This window comes from Perissodus microlepis, chromosome 9 (assembly GCF_051167445.1).
Source record: "Perissodus microlepis isolate ML-2025 ecotype Zambia chromosome 9, ASM5116744v1, whole genome shotgun sequence".
Classification (NCBI taxonomy): Eukaryota; Metazoa; Chordata; class Actinopteri; order Cichliformes; family Cichlidae; genus Perissodus; species Perissodus microlepis.
In genome coordinates, this window is record NC_140469.1 from 33,141,152 (window position 1) to 33,157,660 (window position 16,509).

Here is a 16,509-nt window from a genome sequence, read left to right on the forward strand (position 1 = left end):
ATTCTGATTTTAGATGATTTTAACTGAACTTCTGATCCTGTCCTTACTTAGTCTGTACGTGTACTGGGTTCCACTCTTGGCTTGGACCGGCACAATCATCTCAACCCTGACAGCCTTTGAAACTAAAGACCTGTGGGTCACAAAACTTATCCAGAATACCTGTCAGGGGCTGGGTCTCTGAGCCAGCGTTTTGATTGTATTCTGTATTTTTGAGTTTCTTATGTAATGTTTGTGATTATAAGTTCTTGTGTTATTCTTATTTAGGGTCTAGTTAAGTTTTAGTTTAGCCATTGCTATCATCTGTGTCCTTGGTTTCTTGTCCAGTCTGTCATGTGTTTTAGGTCTGTGTGTTCCATATTGTCAAGCTTGTGTTGTCATATCTGTCTCTCCACATTTCCTGTTTTATTTCAAAGTCTTGTGTTTCTGTGTTCAGTGTGTTTAATTTTACTCTTCTAATTTTACTCTGTGACGTTGTTATGTTCATTCTAATCTGCTGTTTCTCCATGTGTCTCCACTTCCCCTGATCACCTCTTGTGTGCATTTAGTCTGTGTGTTCATGTCGTGTTTCAAAGTTTTTCTATGTATCCGTGCTCTGGGTTTTTCATGTTTTAATCTTAGTTCACCCAGCTTAGGTTATTGGTTAGTTTCGTTGTTGATTTGTTTTTGTTTTTTTACAATTTCTGTTTAATCAGGGAACTGTTCTTAAGAAAAATGAAACAACTGAAACATTTATAAGTGCTTTACGTGCGTCGCCCAACACAAAGTATGATTGGCTGGCTCAGTGAGGTGACAGACACAGGCTGGAGAGTGTATACAGGTTTTTATTTGTTATATTCTGGAATCAGCAACATAAATAAAAGCTTTCATTAAGTTCTCCTCAGCACCAGAGCCATTCATCGACAGGGTTCAGGTGAAGCCACACCCACAGGACCGGGCTGAGACCGCGACCTGTGATTCTGTTGGCGAAACGCTGAAATTGTCCACCATGATTGTCTCTCTCTGTGTGCTTCAGGAGAACAAGGATGGCATGGACACCAAGAACAAATGAAGGAATAAATATTCTTCTTCCTGCCTCCCGCTGCTCTATGTACATTATTAACAGTCTGAAACAATCCAGCAGCTGGCCTCGCCCACCTGCTGCATGACGACACAACAAAGAAACACTGAAAACCACAAAGTGATGGGAGTCAAGGACCAGACGAAGGACAATGTGCTTCGATGTTTCCAGTTCAGTTACTTTTAAATCTGAAGCAGCAGAGATTAAACGTCAGAGAAGAAAACGGATGATGACTCTCAATGTGTCTTTAAACATCTTTAAACATCTAAGTGGAAAAAAACCCAAGAAGGTTAGACCAACCAGAATCATACACAAGTCCTCAGGTGGAAAACATGAAAAAAAAATCATCTTTTCATTCTCAGCAATGAACTCTGTGAGTGACACAGCTCTGGAACAATGGACAGCAATTGGCCTTGAGTTGAGGTTATTTTGAGGATCCAGTTCATCAACTTCATTTGGGTTTATTGGTTCCAGCTCCTCAAACTGGATCGTACTGATGGTCCATGATGACATGAGGTATCAGGGATCACCATATCCTGGTATCTCTCTGCCATCTCTGTGTCCTCCTCACATATTTCTATAACTGATTAAACCAAGCTCTTCTAACACATCCACATGCTGCTCTGTAGAGATTATGAATTCACGTCAGACTCATCAGAGGAAAGTGTTTCGATTTAAAACCTGTGAAAATCTGAAACATGTTGGCATTTTTACACATAAATAAATGATACACATAAATAGGGATGGGTATTGATAAGATTTTCACGATTCCGATTCTCTGTCTGTCTCATCATGGTCACCTAAATGCACAGTAATGGCAGGTTTGTAATAAGGCAGATCGCGCTAACATAATATGAACTGTTAGTTGATTATTTACCTGCCGCATTAACGGGAGAGGACGTGCAAACGTTACCGCTGCTGCTGGGTTGAGATTCACGAGTCCGGAGCGGAATTAAAAACACGACATTCATTTAAGGTCATCGCGTGTTTTGTGAGCAAATGCTTTTGCATATTCGTAGTGTTTCCTCCCTTAAATGAAATATCTACTTTACAAGTATTGCAAGTTGCCCTGTTGTCATCTGTTCTCGTAAAGTATAACTAAACTTTTCAGCGTTTGAGCCGCCATGTTTCCTGCCAGGTAAATGACGCTCCGCAACGTGGTGACGTCATTCGGGGCGACTGGAATCAATAAGGGAATCATTTGCAAAAATGGCAAACAATTCCAAGGAATTGAAACAGAACCGGGTTTCGATACCCATCCCTACACATAAATAAAGAAAAATATATTAACAAATGTTGGCATCATTCAGCTTCTAATCATGACTGTGCTTAATTAAACACAATAATGAGCCTGAGCTCTGATGTCATGTACACCAGTGGTCCCCAAACCCCGGGCCACGGACCGGTTGTTTGGTAACAGGCTGCGAGAGTTGAGGCTCGGGTGTGAACTTTATGGTTTTTATCATTTTTTAAACCGTTTTTATCGTTAACTCTGTTTCCCTAGGTCTTTTCCTGAGTGTTATGAATAAATCTTCTTTTTTTTGGTAGCGGTACTGTTTTTATTTTGTTGTATTTATCCGCAACACCTCAAAGACTGGTCCGTGAAAATATTGTCGGACATGAACCGGTCCGTGGCACAAAAAAGGTTGGGGACTGCTGATGTACACAACTTGACCAATGGTGAACTAATCACTAATTACTTGCTGTGATCATTTCATACCAGACAGCTGCCAGCACTCACTACATCTTTATAAATAAGCGTGTCTGCAGACTCTGCTAATTTTGGCAGACTCAGCTGAGTGTCTGCAGACTCTCGGCTGCGTGAAGGCAGACACGTGTTCTGACAACTCTGGCTCTGTGATGTCTGCCAGATTTGGTTTGATTTTGGGCCTCTTTGGGGGATGAGTTGGCAGATTCAAATTGGTGAAGTTTGTTTGGTTAAATAAGTTTTATCATAACTGGCCAGACTATGGCACTCAGATTCAGGCCGAGTGACTTCCTCTGGCCTCCTGGGCTTGGGCCTCTGCAGGGTCAAACCATCTTAGCTACCTTGGTCAGCGTGATCCAGCCACCTTTCAGTCTTGTTTCCAGAGGGATGATTAAGTTCACACTTCTTGACATGACATGAATTCACAAATGAAAGTCAATCTGATTTTAGGGTCCCTTCAATCTCAGAGGTAAGAGGGTTTATGCGAGAGTTAATGATTCTCCGCGGACAGCAGCTTCTTCCTGACAGGTCAGCTGATTTCAACCAGCAATCGGACACGGTTAAAGATTCCTGTACAAAACATGACTGCAAGGACATCCTGTTTTGAATCCTGGCTGTAAGGACTTCCTGTGCTGGTGGTGGGGATGGCTGACAGGTGAGGCGACCCGCTCTGATGGTGTTTTTATCGTTTCAGTTTCATTGAAACAACAAAAGGGTAAAAAAAAAACACAAAGTGACATGAGGTGAACGCTGAGCGTCGCTCACAGAATCCAACAGTTCAAACCAGGCAGTGTAAACATGCCTTCATCCTCCTCCTCCTCTTCAGTCAGTAGGCTCTCTGCTCCTCCTCCTCTGTGTTGAAGGAGGCTCTAAGCAGAGTTCAGGTACTCCAGAGCGACTTCATAACAGAACTTATACTGTTCCTATGGAAACACAGACATCAGATGTCATTCATTCACATTTTTAGAAAAGAAACACTTTTTATTACACAGTATGATGTAAAAACAACTCAGTATCCACTACTGGTCACTGGACACTCCATGTGTTCAAGTTCACCATCACGTTCTGTTTTCCTGAGGTAGTTCTGGTACAGCTTGGACTTATGTTTTGGGTCATTATGTTGCTGCAGGATGAACCCCTGATCAACTAGGTGCATACAGTATTTGTACTATGCTTTCATGTCAGACTGCAATGAGACATTAAACTGCATAACTTTCAATAAAAAAATGGAAAAATTGGCGTGTCCTAAAACCTTTGACCGGTAGTGTATGTTTATAGAATACAATAATTATTATAAAACATAACAGAAAATTATGAATAATAATAATAATAATAATATATCATTATTACTGAGAAAATGTTTTTATATTTTAGTCTTAAAAAATACAGTTATGGATTCAGTGTTAAGTTCCTCTTTGATTTACTGTAAAATTAACCTTTTTTCATTTCAGTCATAAAATACAAATACAAAATAATTTGCTAAACCACTGAAGAAATGGAGAATAGAAATAATAATAATTAAAGTTAAAGCGAGCCAGTGTCTGTGATGAAGGTTGGTGGTTACCAGCAGGTCGACCATGTTTGGCTTGTTGTTCCTCAAAGTTTTTACAGCGTGAAAAACGTCGATGCAGCGCTGCTGACGCAACATCTCACACACGATACTGATACTGCAGAACACACCACTGCGACCTCCGCCATTCCTGAGGAGGAGACAGGACAGAGGAGTCAGGAGAAATGAGACCTTTGACTTTTGAGTTCTCTGTCAACAGTTACATAAAGTAGCACATAAAAATATTACTGCATATATTCACAAGAACACCCCTCAAAAACAAAAACATTTACAATTGTCATAAACCAAGAACAAGCAAATCATTGTACACTGTACACAAGACATTTGTTTCCAACCAAACAGAAATAAAATGATCCACACCTGCCACCATTATATAAGAAGTAAATTCTATCATAATACATGCAGACACCAGACCTTTGAACATAAGTTCTAAATTTGTAGACCTTTACATTTTGTTTCTGCAGGTTAGCCAGATTCCCCTTTTTGCCCAACCCGTAAGACAGCTGCAAAGATAAATCTGATTCCATTGTGCTGCTGTTTTTGGGACCATAAATGAACATTGTATTCTCCAGCACCTGTCCATATCCAGCCAACCACTGTTGCAGTAATGGCAAGAGAAGAACAAGCCTGGGACACCCAATCCACAAATGTTGCAGGGTGTGCTCAGCTTGACAAAAAGCACAGTTACCCTCTACACTCGGTCCATATGTGCAACATGTCTGGTTGTGGCCATGGCCCCATGGACCACCCACCACCGAAGATCCACGGTGTGTTTCTCCAAGTGAGGTCTGTACAAGGATTTCTAGCTACGTCTGGGAGAACCTGCTGCAGAAATACTACATCGACTCCGGAAGGTCTTCTTTGATCCTTTAGGAAAATCCATCATTTTTGGTGCCCTAAAAGACAAAAGCCTACTTCTTAATCTACAGCAACTGTGAAGACAGCGAAACCTTCCAAAACACCACCTTTAGTGCTCCGAACATTTTACTGTGCCTTTAAATGAGTTTTCCCTAATTTCTTCATCCTCAACTTAGAATCTTTTTAGTGTGCTCAACTGTTCATAGCTGACCACTCTCCTTATCTTTAGAACTGATTTTATAAACTCATCAAGATCTGGAAAATAATCCATAGACTGTCCGTCAAATTTTTTTCATCTTAAAATGAGTTTATGTCTTGTAAGGAGTAGGATTGCTGATGCTCATCTTGTGAAACAATATCAGAAAACTGTGATGAGGAATCGTCTTCAAACAAGTTCAAAGAACCTGCAGTTCGATCTTCAGCCTCACCTGTCCTTGCCTCTATCTGTTCACTGTTCACAGGAGGCGAACCCTCACTGGGGAGGGACGCCATGGCTCAAAGTCAAACTGGCCAATTAGCTAAACCTACTCACTCTATACAACACAATGAAATAAACCTGTCTTACCTTGTAACTAACCAACTAACCATTAAGGTTGGGCGATTTTTCCAACCGACAATTATCAGTCCAATAAATGACGACAGGCATTCGTTCAGACTTTTTGATGGGTGTGGACTGATTTGTGCATTTAGAATTTATATTCTAAATGCACAAATCTCCTTCAGCAGCTCCACAGTCATTCAATGACTCACACTCCCAGCATGCAGTGTAGGAAGGAGAGGAGACCTTTGACCTCTAACACACAATGCTTCAACTTACAACCATAACTGAAAATGAATGCCAAATCAACATATGAACAACCCTCCCCTCCCACCATCAACCCCACCCAAATACAATAAACACAAAAATGAAGACAGAAACAGAAAACACTCCATTTGGCTTTTTTCAAAAATTCAGAACTAAATTATCATCAGTTATTTTACACAAAACTCCATTAATTCCCCAAATAGAGACAAACTCTTCAATGTTGGACAACATCTTATAAACAAATTCTACTTTCAAACGTGCACCTACTAACCCTTTAAACATAATTTCTAAATTAACAGATCCTGTTCCCTTCATTTTTTTCCTCCTTGAATGCCATATACTCATCTTAGCCTGACCTATTAAAAAATTAATCAAGCAAACCTTCCTACGCTCCACTGCAGAGTACCTCGGACCCAGGATAAAGAGACCCTTCCAAGGCCAGCAAGCCACTGCCGCAGCGATGAAAAAAGGCCAGATAGCCTTGGACAGCCAAGCCACAGGTGCTGTAGTGTTTCTTAGATCCATCACTGCCCTGCTATCCTCAGGCCTGCCAGCTTGGTTAGACCAGCATTTATGAGGAACCTCTGCACACTAGCAGTGCTGAGCTTTCTACTTGGTATCAAGGGATTGTAAAAAAGAGGCTCCTCACCAACATCACCATAAAATTGTTTTTAAAGTACAGAGAGACTGTTCTCAGTCTTCCAAGCAGTCAAAACAGACTGGTAAAAAGCAGAGGTCTGCAAAAGGTCCATGCCAGTCAGGTCTATGAGAAACAGGTGCTTGTCATATGCAAGGCCCTTTATTCTGTGAAGCAGCATAGATGCAGTCTTGAACCAGGGTGGTTGTTGTTTTTGATAAAGAGACTGTTGTGCTGTCTGAAGACGAAACGCTGTGATGTGGCTGTGAAGGTCAATCAAACTCTGACCCCCCTCTGACACAGGTAGAGACAGCACAGCAGACCTGGTCCAGTGAAGCCCTCCCCAGAAGAAATTTACCAGTCTTTTTTGTATCTCCTTGATAAGAGAGGCCGGAGGTTCAAAAACAGCGGCACGGTGCCAGAGTATAGAAGCAGCCAAGTTGTTAACAACCAAAGTCCTCCCCCTGTAGGACAACGGTGGCCAGACCCAAGTCCATCGAGACAACCGGGCAGCAATTTTTTCAACAACACCCTGCCAGTTCTTCCCTTGAAAAGCATCAGTTCCCAAAAACACTCCCAAACACTTCAGTCCCTCCCTGTTCCATTGTAACTGTGCCGGTAACACTGGCTCCTCTTCATCAACCCACCCTCCCAACATGAAACCTTCACACTTTGACCAGTTAACCTTTGCGGAGGATGCCTGCTCATATAAGTCCAGTTTCTGTCTGAGTGTTTTAATATGGTTATAAAAACCGTAACATCATCAGCATAAGCTGACAATTTTACCGGACTTCCTGCTTCGTCAAAGGTAAAACCTGAGAGTCCCTGTCTAAGATGGTGTAAAAGGGGTTCAATGGCCAGCGTATACAACATACCAGCTCAGAGGGGCATCCCTGCCTGATGCCTCTCTGAGCTGGAACAGGCCGACTTAACCCTCCCCCACCTTTAACATGACAGCAGTGTTTGAGTACAACAGTTTGATCCAAGAAATGAAAATGTTCCCAAACCCAAAAGCTTCTAAAGTTTTAAACAGATAGCGGTGATCGACTCTATCAGAAGCTTTTTCTTGATCCAGAGATAAAAACCCCACATCCAAGTCTCTGAGCCAGATCAATAATGTCCTAATTAAAAACAAGTTGTCCATAATAGTTCTTTCAGGGACACAGTATGCTTGATCCACATCGACAATCATGTCGATAACAGTTCTTCAACCTGTTAGAAAGACATTTTGCAAGAATCTTGTAGTCTGTACAAAGCAAAGAGACAGGCCTCCAATGTTTGAGCAAGCCCAGGTCCCCTTTCTTTGGCAGTAAAGTCAAAACTGCCCTCGTGCAACTTATTGGCAAGATCCCAGTGGTCAAACAGTACGTGAAAACCTCATGAATGTCCTCTCCTAGCAGGGACCAGAATTCCTGGTAAAATTCCGCAGGAAGACGATCAACTCCTGATGACCGACCACCGTTGAGTTGTTGAACCACTGAAGACATCTCATCAAAAGAGATAGCAGACTCCAACACAGCCGATTCAGCCTCATCCAGCCGTGGCAGCCCCACCAGCATCCTCGTCACACATTCAGGGTCACACGTGTCAGCACTAAAGAGGCTGGCATAAAAGTCAATGGCGAGCTTCCTCATTTCTACTGGGTCAGATGTTACCTTCCCATTTGGAAGCCTTAAGTGCATCACGTGGTGTGACTCGCAAACCCATTTCTCCAGCTTGAAGAAAAATCTGGTTGGGGCATCTATTCAATAGTAGAAATCCGAGTTTTTATAAGAGCACCTTTTGCAAAAGTCATTTTTCCTTTGTTTCCAGTGACACCAGAAGTCAGAAAAAGCTCGACAGAACTCTTTGTCATGAATCAGCTGCAGGTTAAAGTGCCAGCGTGAACAAATGTTAGACTGCATCAATAAGGAAATATCTACAGTCACTCAATGATGATCAGAAAAACCAACAGGTGAAATTTCTGCCTTAACTAGTCTATTATTATACGTCTGATTGATATATAATCTATCAAGCCTAGCTGCTATTAAACCCGATTCTTTGATCCCCATGATAGAAGAGAGAAAACCCCACTCAGAGTGGTCAAAACATTTATAATTCTTTATTCAATCATCTTCTGGAAGAGAGAGCCCCGCACAGCCCAAAGCCAGTTGCAGAATCTCTAACATCTCAAAGAAATAGCCAATTACCTATTCTACTGTCTTTTGTTAACACACACATTAACTTCTTTTCTCTTTCACCATGAAATACCATATTACCTTTAACTCAGTACTGTCATTCTCAAAGTTTCATTATTGTTACCCCAAAGCTTTACTTTTATTCTCAGAAATTTAGTTTTACTACTACTGAGCCAATTTAATAGTGAAGATCGTCAACTCAGCGAACAGATAATTTAGAATTCATCCAATACGCACAATTTGCTTTTTTGAACAGGCTGTGCTTACCTTTAAATCTTCTGTTCGCCTCATTTCAGATCCCACCTTCGGCCACATTTGTTCTCTCCGTTGCAAAGGGAAACCAGGCGGAAACACCAAATATTAAACCCGATTCTTTGATCCCCATGATAGAAGAGAGAAAACCCGACTCAGGAGCGGTCAAAACATTTATAATTCTTTATTCAATCATCTTCCGGAAGAGAGAGCCCTGCACAGCCCAAAGCCAGTTGCAGAATCTCTAACATTAGAAGCCAAAAATGTGTCTCATATAGGTGTTATTTTGGTCCTTTACACGTCACACATAGCCTCGATACAAACAACTCCTTCTGTGTTACCAGTTCCGCTTTTTCTGTCTGGTTTCCTGTATTTTATTAATATGCCTATTAAAACTTCCTGTTTTTCAGTTTGGCTGAGCACTTGGTTTATGAGTCAAAACTGGCTTTGCTTTACAAGCCTTTATTATTAAAATACATAAAACAATATAATCAGAAAATAAGCACTAACCATATATATTTATCTTGTAACACTGCCTTCACATTGCCCTGAGAAACGTTCACATATGTGTATTCTCTAGTTGTGGGATGGAGCTTTCTCCACACATCAGTCAGAAAGATTGTGGATAAAAGTGAGCCCGAAGGTGGGTGAGGCTCTCCTGTGTTTCTGTCAACTGAAGGGTGGGTTGTACAATTCCAGTCCCCTCCCACCACCACTATTGAACCACTATGTATTTGTGATAATTTATCATTAATTTTACGAAATAACCTCACACGACCTGCAGCTGAGTTGTGGGCGTATACATTCATAAAAGCAAAAGGTGTTCCCTTGATGGTTGCTTGTACTACCTGTGCCCTTCCCTGCTCGATCTCACATACGGAGACATGTGACAGCTGAAGGTGCCTAGAAAATAAAATTGCTACACCTGCACTGAGGTTAGTACCATAACTTAAAAATACCTGCCCACTCCAACTCATTCCCCATTCTGTCTCATTATCCACAGTGCTATGTGTTTCCTGTAAAAAAAACAACAACACATCAATGTTTTTGTTCCTGCTGTTCCACCAAAACTGCCTTTCTCTGACTCTACCCCCATTAATGTTAAGCGTACCCACTCTCAAGCCTGCCATAAAGACAGAGAGAAGAGGAAGAGAAAGAGGGAAAAGACAGTGAGACCCTTCCAAAAAAACAAAAGACACCCTTAATACTCCGAACATTTTACTGTGGTTTTAAAGGAGTTTTTCCTTGTTTTTCCCTCCTCAACATAGTCAGGATCTTTTTCAGGCGGCATCTTTTCTGTTTGCTCAACTGTTCATAGCCAACAACTCTCCTTATCTTTAGAACAGAGTTTATAAATTGATCGACATCTGGAAAAAACTCTGTGACTTCCACAGACTGCCTGCTAAATGTCTTATCCAAAAAGCGATTTATATCTTCTAAGGAATACGACTGCTGATGTTCATCTTGTGAAACAATGTCAGAGCATTGTGACAGGGAATCATCTTCCAACAAGTCTTCTTCCTCATTTTCTGCGCTCAAAGAACCTGAAATTACATTTTCATTTCCTACCTCATTTGTCGTTGCCTCTGTCCTGATTTTCCTCCACAATTTTCCTGTCCTGTCTGTCATCACTTCCATCCGGCCTGTGGAGCACTGGCTGCGATCTCCATTCTGTCACCCAGTGCCGCTAGCAGCTCGTAGCTGGCTGTTCGTCCACACCGCTACTAGTGGGCTGTTCTCTCGTACCGACATCTACAGCACGCTCACTTGCTTCACTAGCATGGGCCTGCTGTTTACCTGTGTCATTGCGCACTTCGTGCTCTTTATGAGGGCAGGATGAGCGTTTATGGCCAACATGCACTTCATGCTAACTGCGCTTGCATAAACAGTATACAAGCCGTTTTCGTATCTCACTTTAAACGACACTTCCAGTGTCTGTGAAGGATCGTTCAGGTACATGAAGGCCTGCCTTCGTAGTGACTGAACGTGCTGCAGTCTGGCATCTTTGCAGCCAAGAGGAACAACACTGAACCCGCTAGCAAACTTTCCAAAGCAGGTCAGTTCCTTTTCAAGTAGTTCATTGGGGATAAACGCCATCTATGCGGGTCACCGGACACGGTGACCCGCATAGATGGCACAAACAGTGGTGAAACAGCCACAACAAATCATCCAAAATGATCCCCCTTTCAACTAACAGGTGAACCAACCGCTCCTCACGGAGAAAGGTAACCACAGCCTTGTTCATCCGAGAGCCGTAAGTTGTGTTCTCATGGCCCACCTGTTCACCAAAAGCTAGCAGAACCTGCTCCACGGTGTACGGTTGGGGGGGCCACCACCCTGGCCCCATGTCTAATAGACAGGGGAGGCGAACCCTCACTAGGGAGGGACGCCATTGCTCAAAGTAAAACTGGCGAATTAACTAAAACTCTTCACTTTACACAACACACTGAAATAAACTTGCTTTACCTTTTAACCACCCATAAAGTTTTCTGGAAAAAACAGTCCAAACGTCCCAAACTCACTCAAACGCACTCACCAAACACCTTCACACACCCATTCACTCACACTCCCAGCATGCAGTGCAGGAAGGAGAGGAGAGTGGAGTCAGGGGTTACATAGATGAGAATGAAAGCAGTTCATGTTGTGACCACTAGATGGAGACAAAACACCACACAAACACAAACTTTATAACTACTGATACTGCAGTACTCTCTGCAGTACTGTGTGTATTTCCTGTGTAAGAAACAGTGATACTCTTGCAGTAAAGTAATGAAAACACAGTTTTCTTTCTGTAGTGTTATGTGTAGTACTGCATGTAATACTGTGTGGTACTCTTAAAGGGTACTGTCTTTAGTACTGTGTTTATTAAAAGACAGTGTACTTTCTGTAGCACTGTAAGTAGTACTGCTTGCAGTACTGTGTGTATTAAAAGACAGTATACTTTAGTAGCATTGTGTGTAGTACTGTGTGTATTATAAGACAGTGACTTTTGTAGTAGTTTGTGTAGTACTGTCTGCAGTACTGTGTGTAGTACTTTCTGCAGTGCTGCGTGCAGTGCTGCGTGTACTCTTACAGGCAGTGGACGACGGTGCGTCCCTCGCCGCCGTCGTACTCCTCCTGCCATTTGTCCACCTGGTGCACGAGCTTGAGGAAGGAGCGCTTGGAGACGGGCGTGTCGCGGTACATCGGCCAGCCCAGGAACTGGAACTGCTGCACCATGCGGTACCCGTCCTGCGGCTGGAGACACAGGGAGAACCAGGCAGTCAAAACAAGCTCGCCCCAAACAACCAATGTATAATCAAACACTTCCCCAGAAGAACAGAGACATGAACCAAGTGCACCTCTAAACTAAACACTGAGGAGAAAGGAAGTAAGGAAACTGTGAAGGGAGAAAGGGAAAGGAAGTCAAAAGAAATAAATTTTAGGAGTAAAGAAGACAGGAAAGAACAGGAGAGAGGAAAGGAAGATATATAATGTAGATGGAAGGAAATGAGAGGAAAGGAAAGATATTAGGAAGCTTATTGAGACAGGAAAGTGGGAACAGCAAAGAAAGCAAAGACAGGTTCCTGTGAGCAGACAGCAGGAGAGAGCTTTAACTCAAACACCAAAATCAAGCTGCCACAGCGAGGCGGGTGGAGACGGGAGCGCGGATCAAACACAGCCGATATTTGCTGAGACGCATGGAGGAAACGAGGCCCTGAATCACAGCCGCACTCAAACTCAGCCCGACGGGGAGGTGAGGAGGCTTAAATCAAACACATCCTGAGCTAAATCTGGTGCAGCAGGAGAGAGAGAGCGGAGGCTTGGATCAAACACAGGCGCAGCTCAGCTTTATTACACAGAAATCAAACGCGCCCTGAATATGTGAGGGCAAAACCAAATAGACCCTCCGTGCAGTTTTACTCCGTCAGGATCTGAAGACAAAGATAATTACACATCCACAGAGACGTCACGTAGAGGCGAGGCGGTTCTAACGATGGCGAACAGCCACCGCGGCAGCGGAGACCTGAGAGAACAGCCATTGCCCCAGAGCCCTGACAGGACCGCCGCCACGCTGGTGGTTCTCTCAGGGCTCCAGCACGGCAGAGACACTAATGGATGACTCAGCCGAGTCAGGAATCCTAGTCTCAAAGAAGACGGCCAATAGAACCCTGCACAGGGACGGACTGAGAAAGAAGACGGAGGCTACGACCCAAAGGACAGCGTCCCCACAGTGAAGCATGGTGGTGGCAGTATTATGCTGTGGGCATGCTTCACTGCGTCTGGACCTGGGAATTTCATCGAGGTGGGTGGATCCATGAAGAAAGAAGGATATGTGAATGAAGACCTGAAGCAGTCAGGCTAAACTAGGTCTGAGTCATCACTTTGTCTTCCAGCATGTCAACAACCCAACGCATATGTCGCTCCTGGTGAAGAACGCCCTCCAGAAGACCAAGGCGAGCGTGACAAAGCCCTGACTGTGGGCTGAGACCAAATGTAAGCACAAGAGCAGCCTGGGTGTAAACCTGGCTGGACTCTGTTTGGCTCAAGTTTGTTACTTACATTAAATCAATTTAATAAATCAAATTTCAGTGTATTTTATTTGACATTCCAACCTACTGATACTTACAGAGTGAAGGGCAGCCAGATTTTTACAGGAAACAAACTAAGGCTACGTCCACACGTACCCGGGTATTTTTGAAAACGCAAATTTTTCTATGCGTTTGCACCTTTCGTCCACACGTAAACGGCGTTTTCAGTCACTGAAAACTGAGATTTTTAAAAACTCCTGCCAGGGTGGAGATTTTCGAAAACCCAGTTTTTGTGTTTACGTGTGGACGAGGAAAACGGAGAAAACGCAGCGTCAGAGGTGTGCGCCTATTTTGACGTCACACTGTGCGCCACGTTATTGTTTCAGTGATATGAATTTCTACAATGGCGGACTTACACAAAATACCGTTACTGTTACTCTCTGCAGTGTTTAAATGCTTTCATATACACACAGTTACTGTCCTTCCACACACAGGACTCGGTTCTGCTTCTATGCGCCATCTTTGTTCACTCTTTCCCACCGAGGCTTCTAGACTTCTGATTGGCCAACATTTCTACACGGTTAGGAATATATCGCCACCTGTTGCTTTGGCATCTTCCTAGTGCGTTTTTGCGGTTACGTGTGGACGTGATTTTAAAAAAACGTGGCAGCGTGCTCGGTGCTTGATCAGATTTGAAGTTAAATTTTTCGCTGTAGAAAGAAATTTTCCCACGCAGAGTTTACAGCAGGCGCTAATGTTTCTGTCACTTTTTACAGAATCAGACTTAAAGTAATGTGATTACTTCCAAGCTTTAAACGCTGCATGGTCGTACTCCCTCCAACACTCCATATTATCCATTGTTGATCTGCACACGTCTGTTGCTACCACGGACGTCGCACGCACTCACGTCATTGTCATGAGACAGTCTCACAAACAAAATCACGGTTTAGTAACGCAGTAACGCAGCATATTTACGGGTAAGTAACAGTAATCTAAAAGCGCACCCTGGCTGTGTTGTAGATCCTGAAGATTCGGCTGATCACGTCCTCCTCCAGGTCAGCGGACACGAACTCCACCTGCAGTGAGCCGAGGCGATGGAGACCGTTCTCTGGCCAGTACTGAGGGCACAGCTAACACACACATACACAAAGGGAAGTTATTGATCAGCTCATGAGTTTTACACCGCCCTGACCAAAGCACCTGTGCTATGATGTCATCATCACCCACCTGTTCTAATATATCTGAAAATCTTTGAGTGTGTGTGTGGGTGGAGCTTCACCTGTGCAGGGTCGACATCATTCAGCATGACAATGGATGTGCAGTGGTAGTCGAGGACCAGGCGCCAGAAGTCCTTCACCGTGTTGGGCAAAGGATGCTGGGTAACGATGAACGCCGACGGCTGCTTGTAGCTCTGCATGACATGAGGTAAGTCAGACAGCAGGAAGTGATGTCACACAAGCAGACACAGCAGGGTGGATGTCACTGTTGTACACAGCCGTGCTCAGGATTTCGGACGTCGGTGTTTTCAGCAGATTTCTGAACGCGTGCTTCCTTCTTTGAACCTGCGTTAACTTTTTGATATTTTAAACACTTTCCTGGTGTTTCTATAGCGACAGCTGTCTGGCTGCCTCAGGCAGGTCTGATGTGGGTGTAACGGACTCGGAGGCAGTGACGCTTGTGCTCCGAGTGCCCTAACACTCTGTGTTAAAGCCTCTGCTGCATCGACACCGAGCAGCACTTGTTAATGTTAGCTTAGAAGAGAAGTCCTCTACTCACTATCGCCACCAAATGACAGGCTCACATATAACACAGAATCCAACACATCTCCACATCAGGGCAACAAGCTGACCTGAAGGGCTTCACACAGAATTCATGAAAGATCTGCGCTTAGCGAGAAAGTCGCAAAGTCGCTGCAGCAGGACAACACGACGGCAGAGCGACTGAGTGTTCTCCGCTTCAGTCCTCTGTGCCGTTTGCTAAACAAAGAACCTGACAGCTGGGCTGGTCGCTCTCAGAGTTTCTGATTGGTTTACTTTTCAGCCTAATGTTCTCCTTCACCTGCACTCACATCTCTTTGGGCCAAACTGAGAGATCCAGTGAAAAGATATCGGATCAGCTCCCCATCTTTAATCTGCTTCACTTATCGTGGAACAAAAGCTTCGAATCAAAGCTGCGAGTCTGCAGTCACATTCATCAAACCCACTGTGTGTGTGTGTGTGTCACGTACGTCCATGAGCGCAGCGTTGATGTAGTTGGAGCTCTCCCCGTCGATGGTGATGAGGAAGGGCAGGCAGCGGTCTGGAGGCAGCACGTCCATGCAGCGGTTCTTCTCATGGTTTCTGGGCAGCAGAGCGATGCTGCAGTCCTCCACTCGCAGAGTCGGCGTCACCATGTTCAGCGTCTGTGCGCGCACACACATGTAACAGGACACACACCTCACACCTTCTTTCTAACCTCAGGGTTTTTTAAGAGTTGATCTCATGTCATATTTTTACTTTCTCAGACTTTGGAACATTATTATTTTCATTGATTTCGTTAAATTTTTGTTAACATTAATTTTGTTATTTGTAATCATTTAATTAGTGATTTAATTTTTGTCTTCATTTTTTTAAATGTCTTCAAGTTTTAATCTCGTTGTTTGTTTTTGTTTGATTTTTAAGTTTTATTCATACAGCGTCAGTGTGTTGTGTCACCAGTTTGTTACCAGTTTGTTACTGGGTGTCTGTGGCACTTTTATTTTAACCGTGTCGTTTATTGTTGTGTATTTTTACTCGCTATCATGCTGCTGTAACACAAAAGCGTCCCATGTGGGATCAATAACGTATCCATCTAAAGTAAAGACGTTACAGCGACACAGAGAGAACAATCATATGACCCCCTGTGAGCAGCACTTTGGCAACAGTGGGAAGGAAAAACTCCCTTTTAACAGGAAGA

At 43.5% G+C, this 16,509-nt stretch overlaps 1 protein-coding gene across 7 annotated transcripts in view; it reads right to left on the reverse strand.

Moving 5' to 3' along the window:
- Positions 1-805: 805 nt before the first annotated feature.
- LOC146380916 (receptor-type tyrosine-protein phosphatase mu-like) overlaps positions 806-16,509 on the reverse strand; it is a 212,951-nt gene continuing 197,247 nt past the window's right edge. For all 7 annotated transcript variants that reach the window (XM_084940255.1, XM_084940254.1, XM_084940251.1 and 4 more), the window contains 6 exons: positions 15,803-15,976; positions 14,855-14,986; positions 14,580-14,705; positions 12,138-12,301; positions 4,330-4,465; positions 806-3,688 (listed from right to left, as the gene is read on the reverse strand). In XM_084940255.1, the coding sequence (XP_084796381.1) occupies positions 3,635-3,688; positions 4,330-4,465; positions 12,138-12,301; positions 14,580-14,705; positions 14,855-14,986; positions 15,803-15,976 (786 nt within the window). In that variant the 3' untranslated portion in view covers positions 806-3,634. The remainder of the gene's footprint in view (positions 3,689-4,329; positions 4,466-12,137; positions 12,302-14,579; positions 14,706-14,854; positions 14,987-15,802; positions 15,977-16,509) is intronic.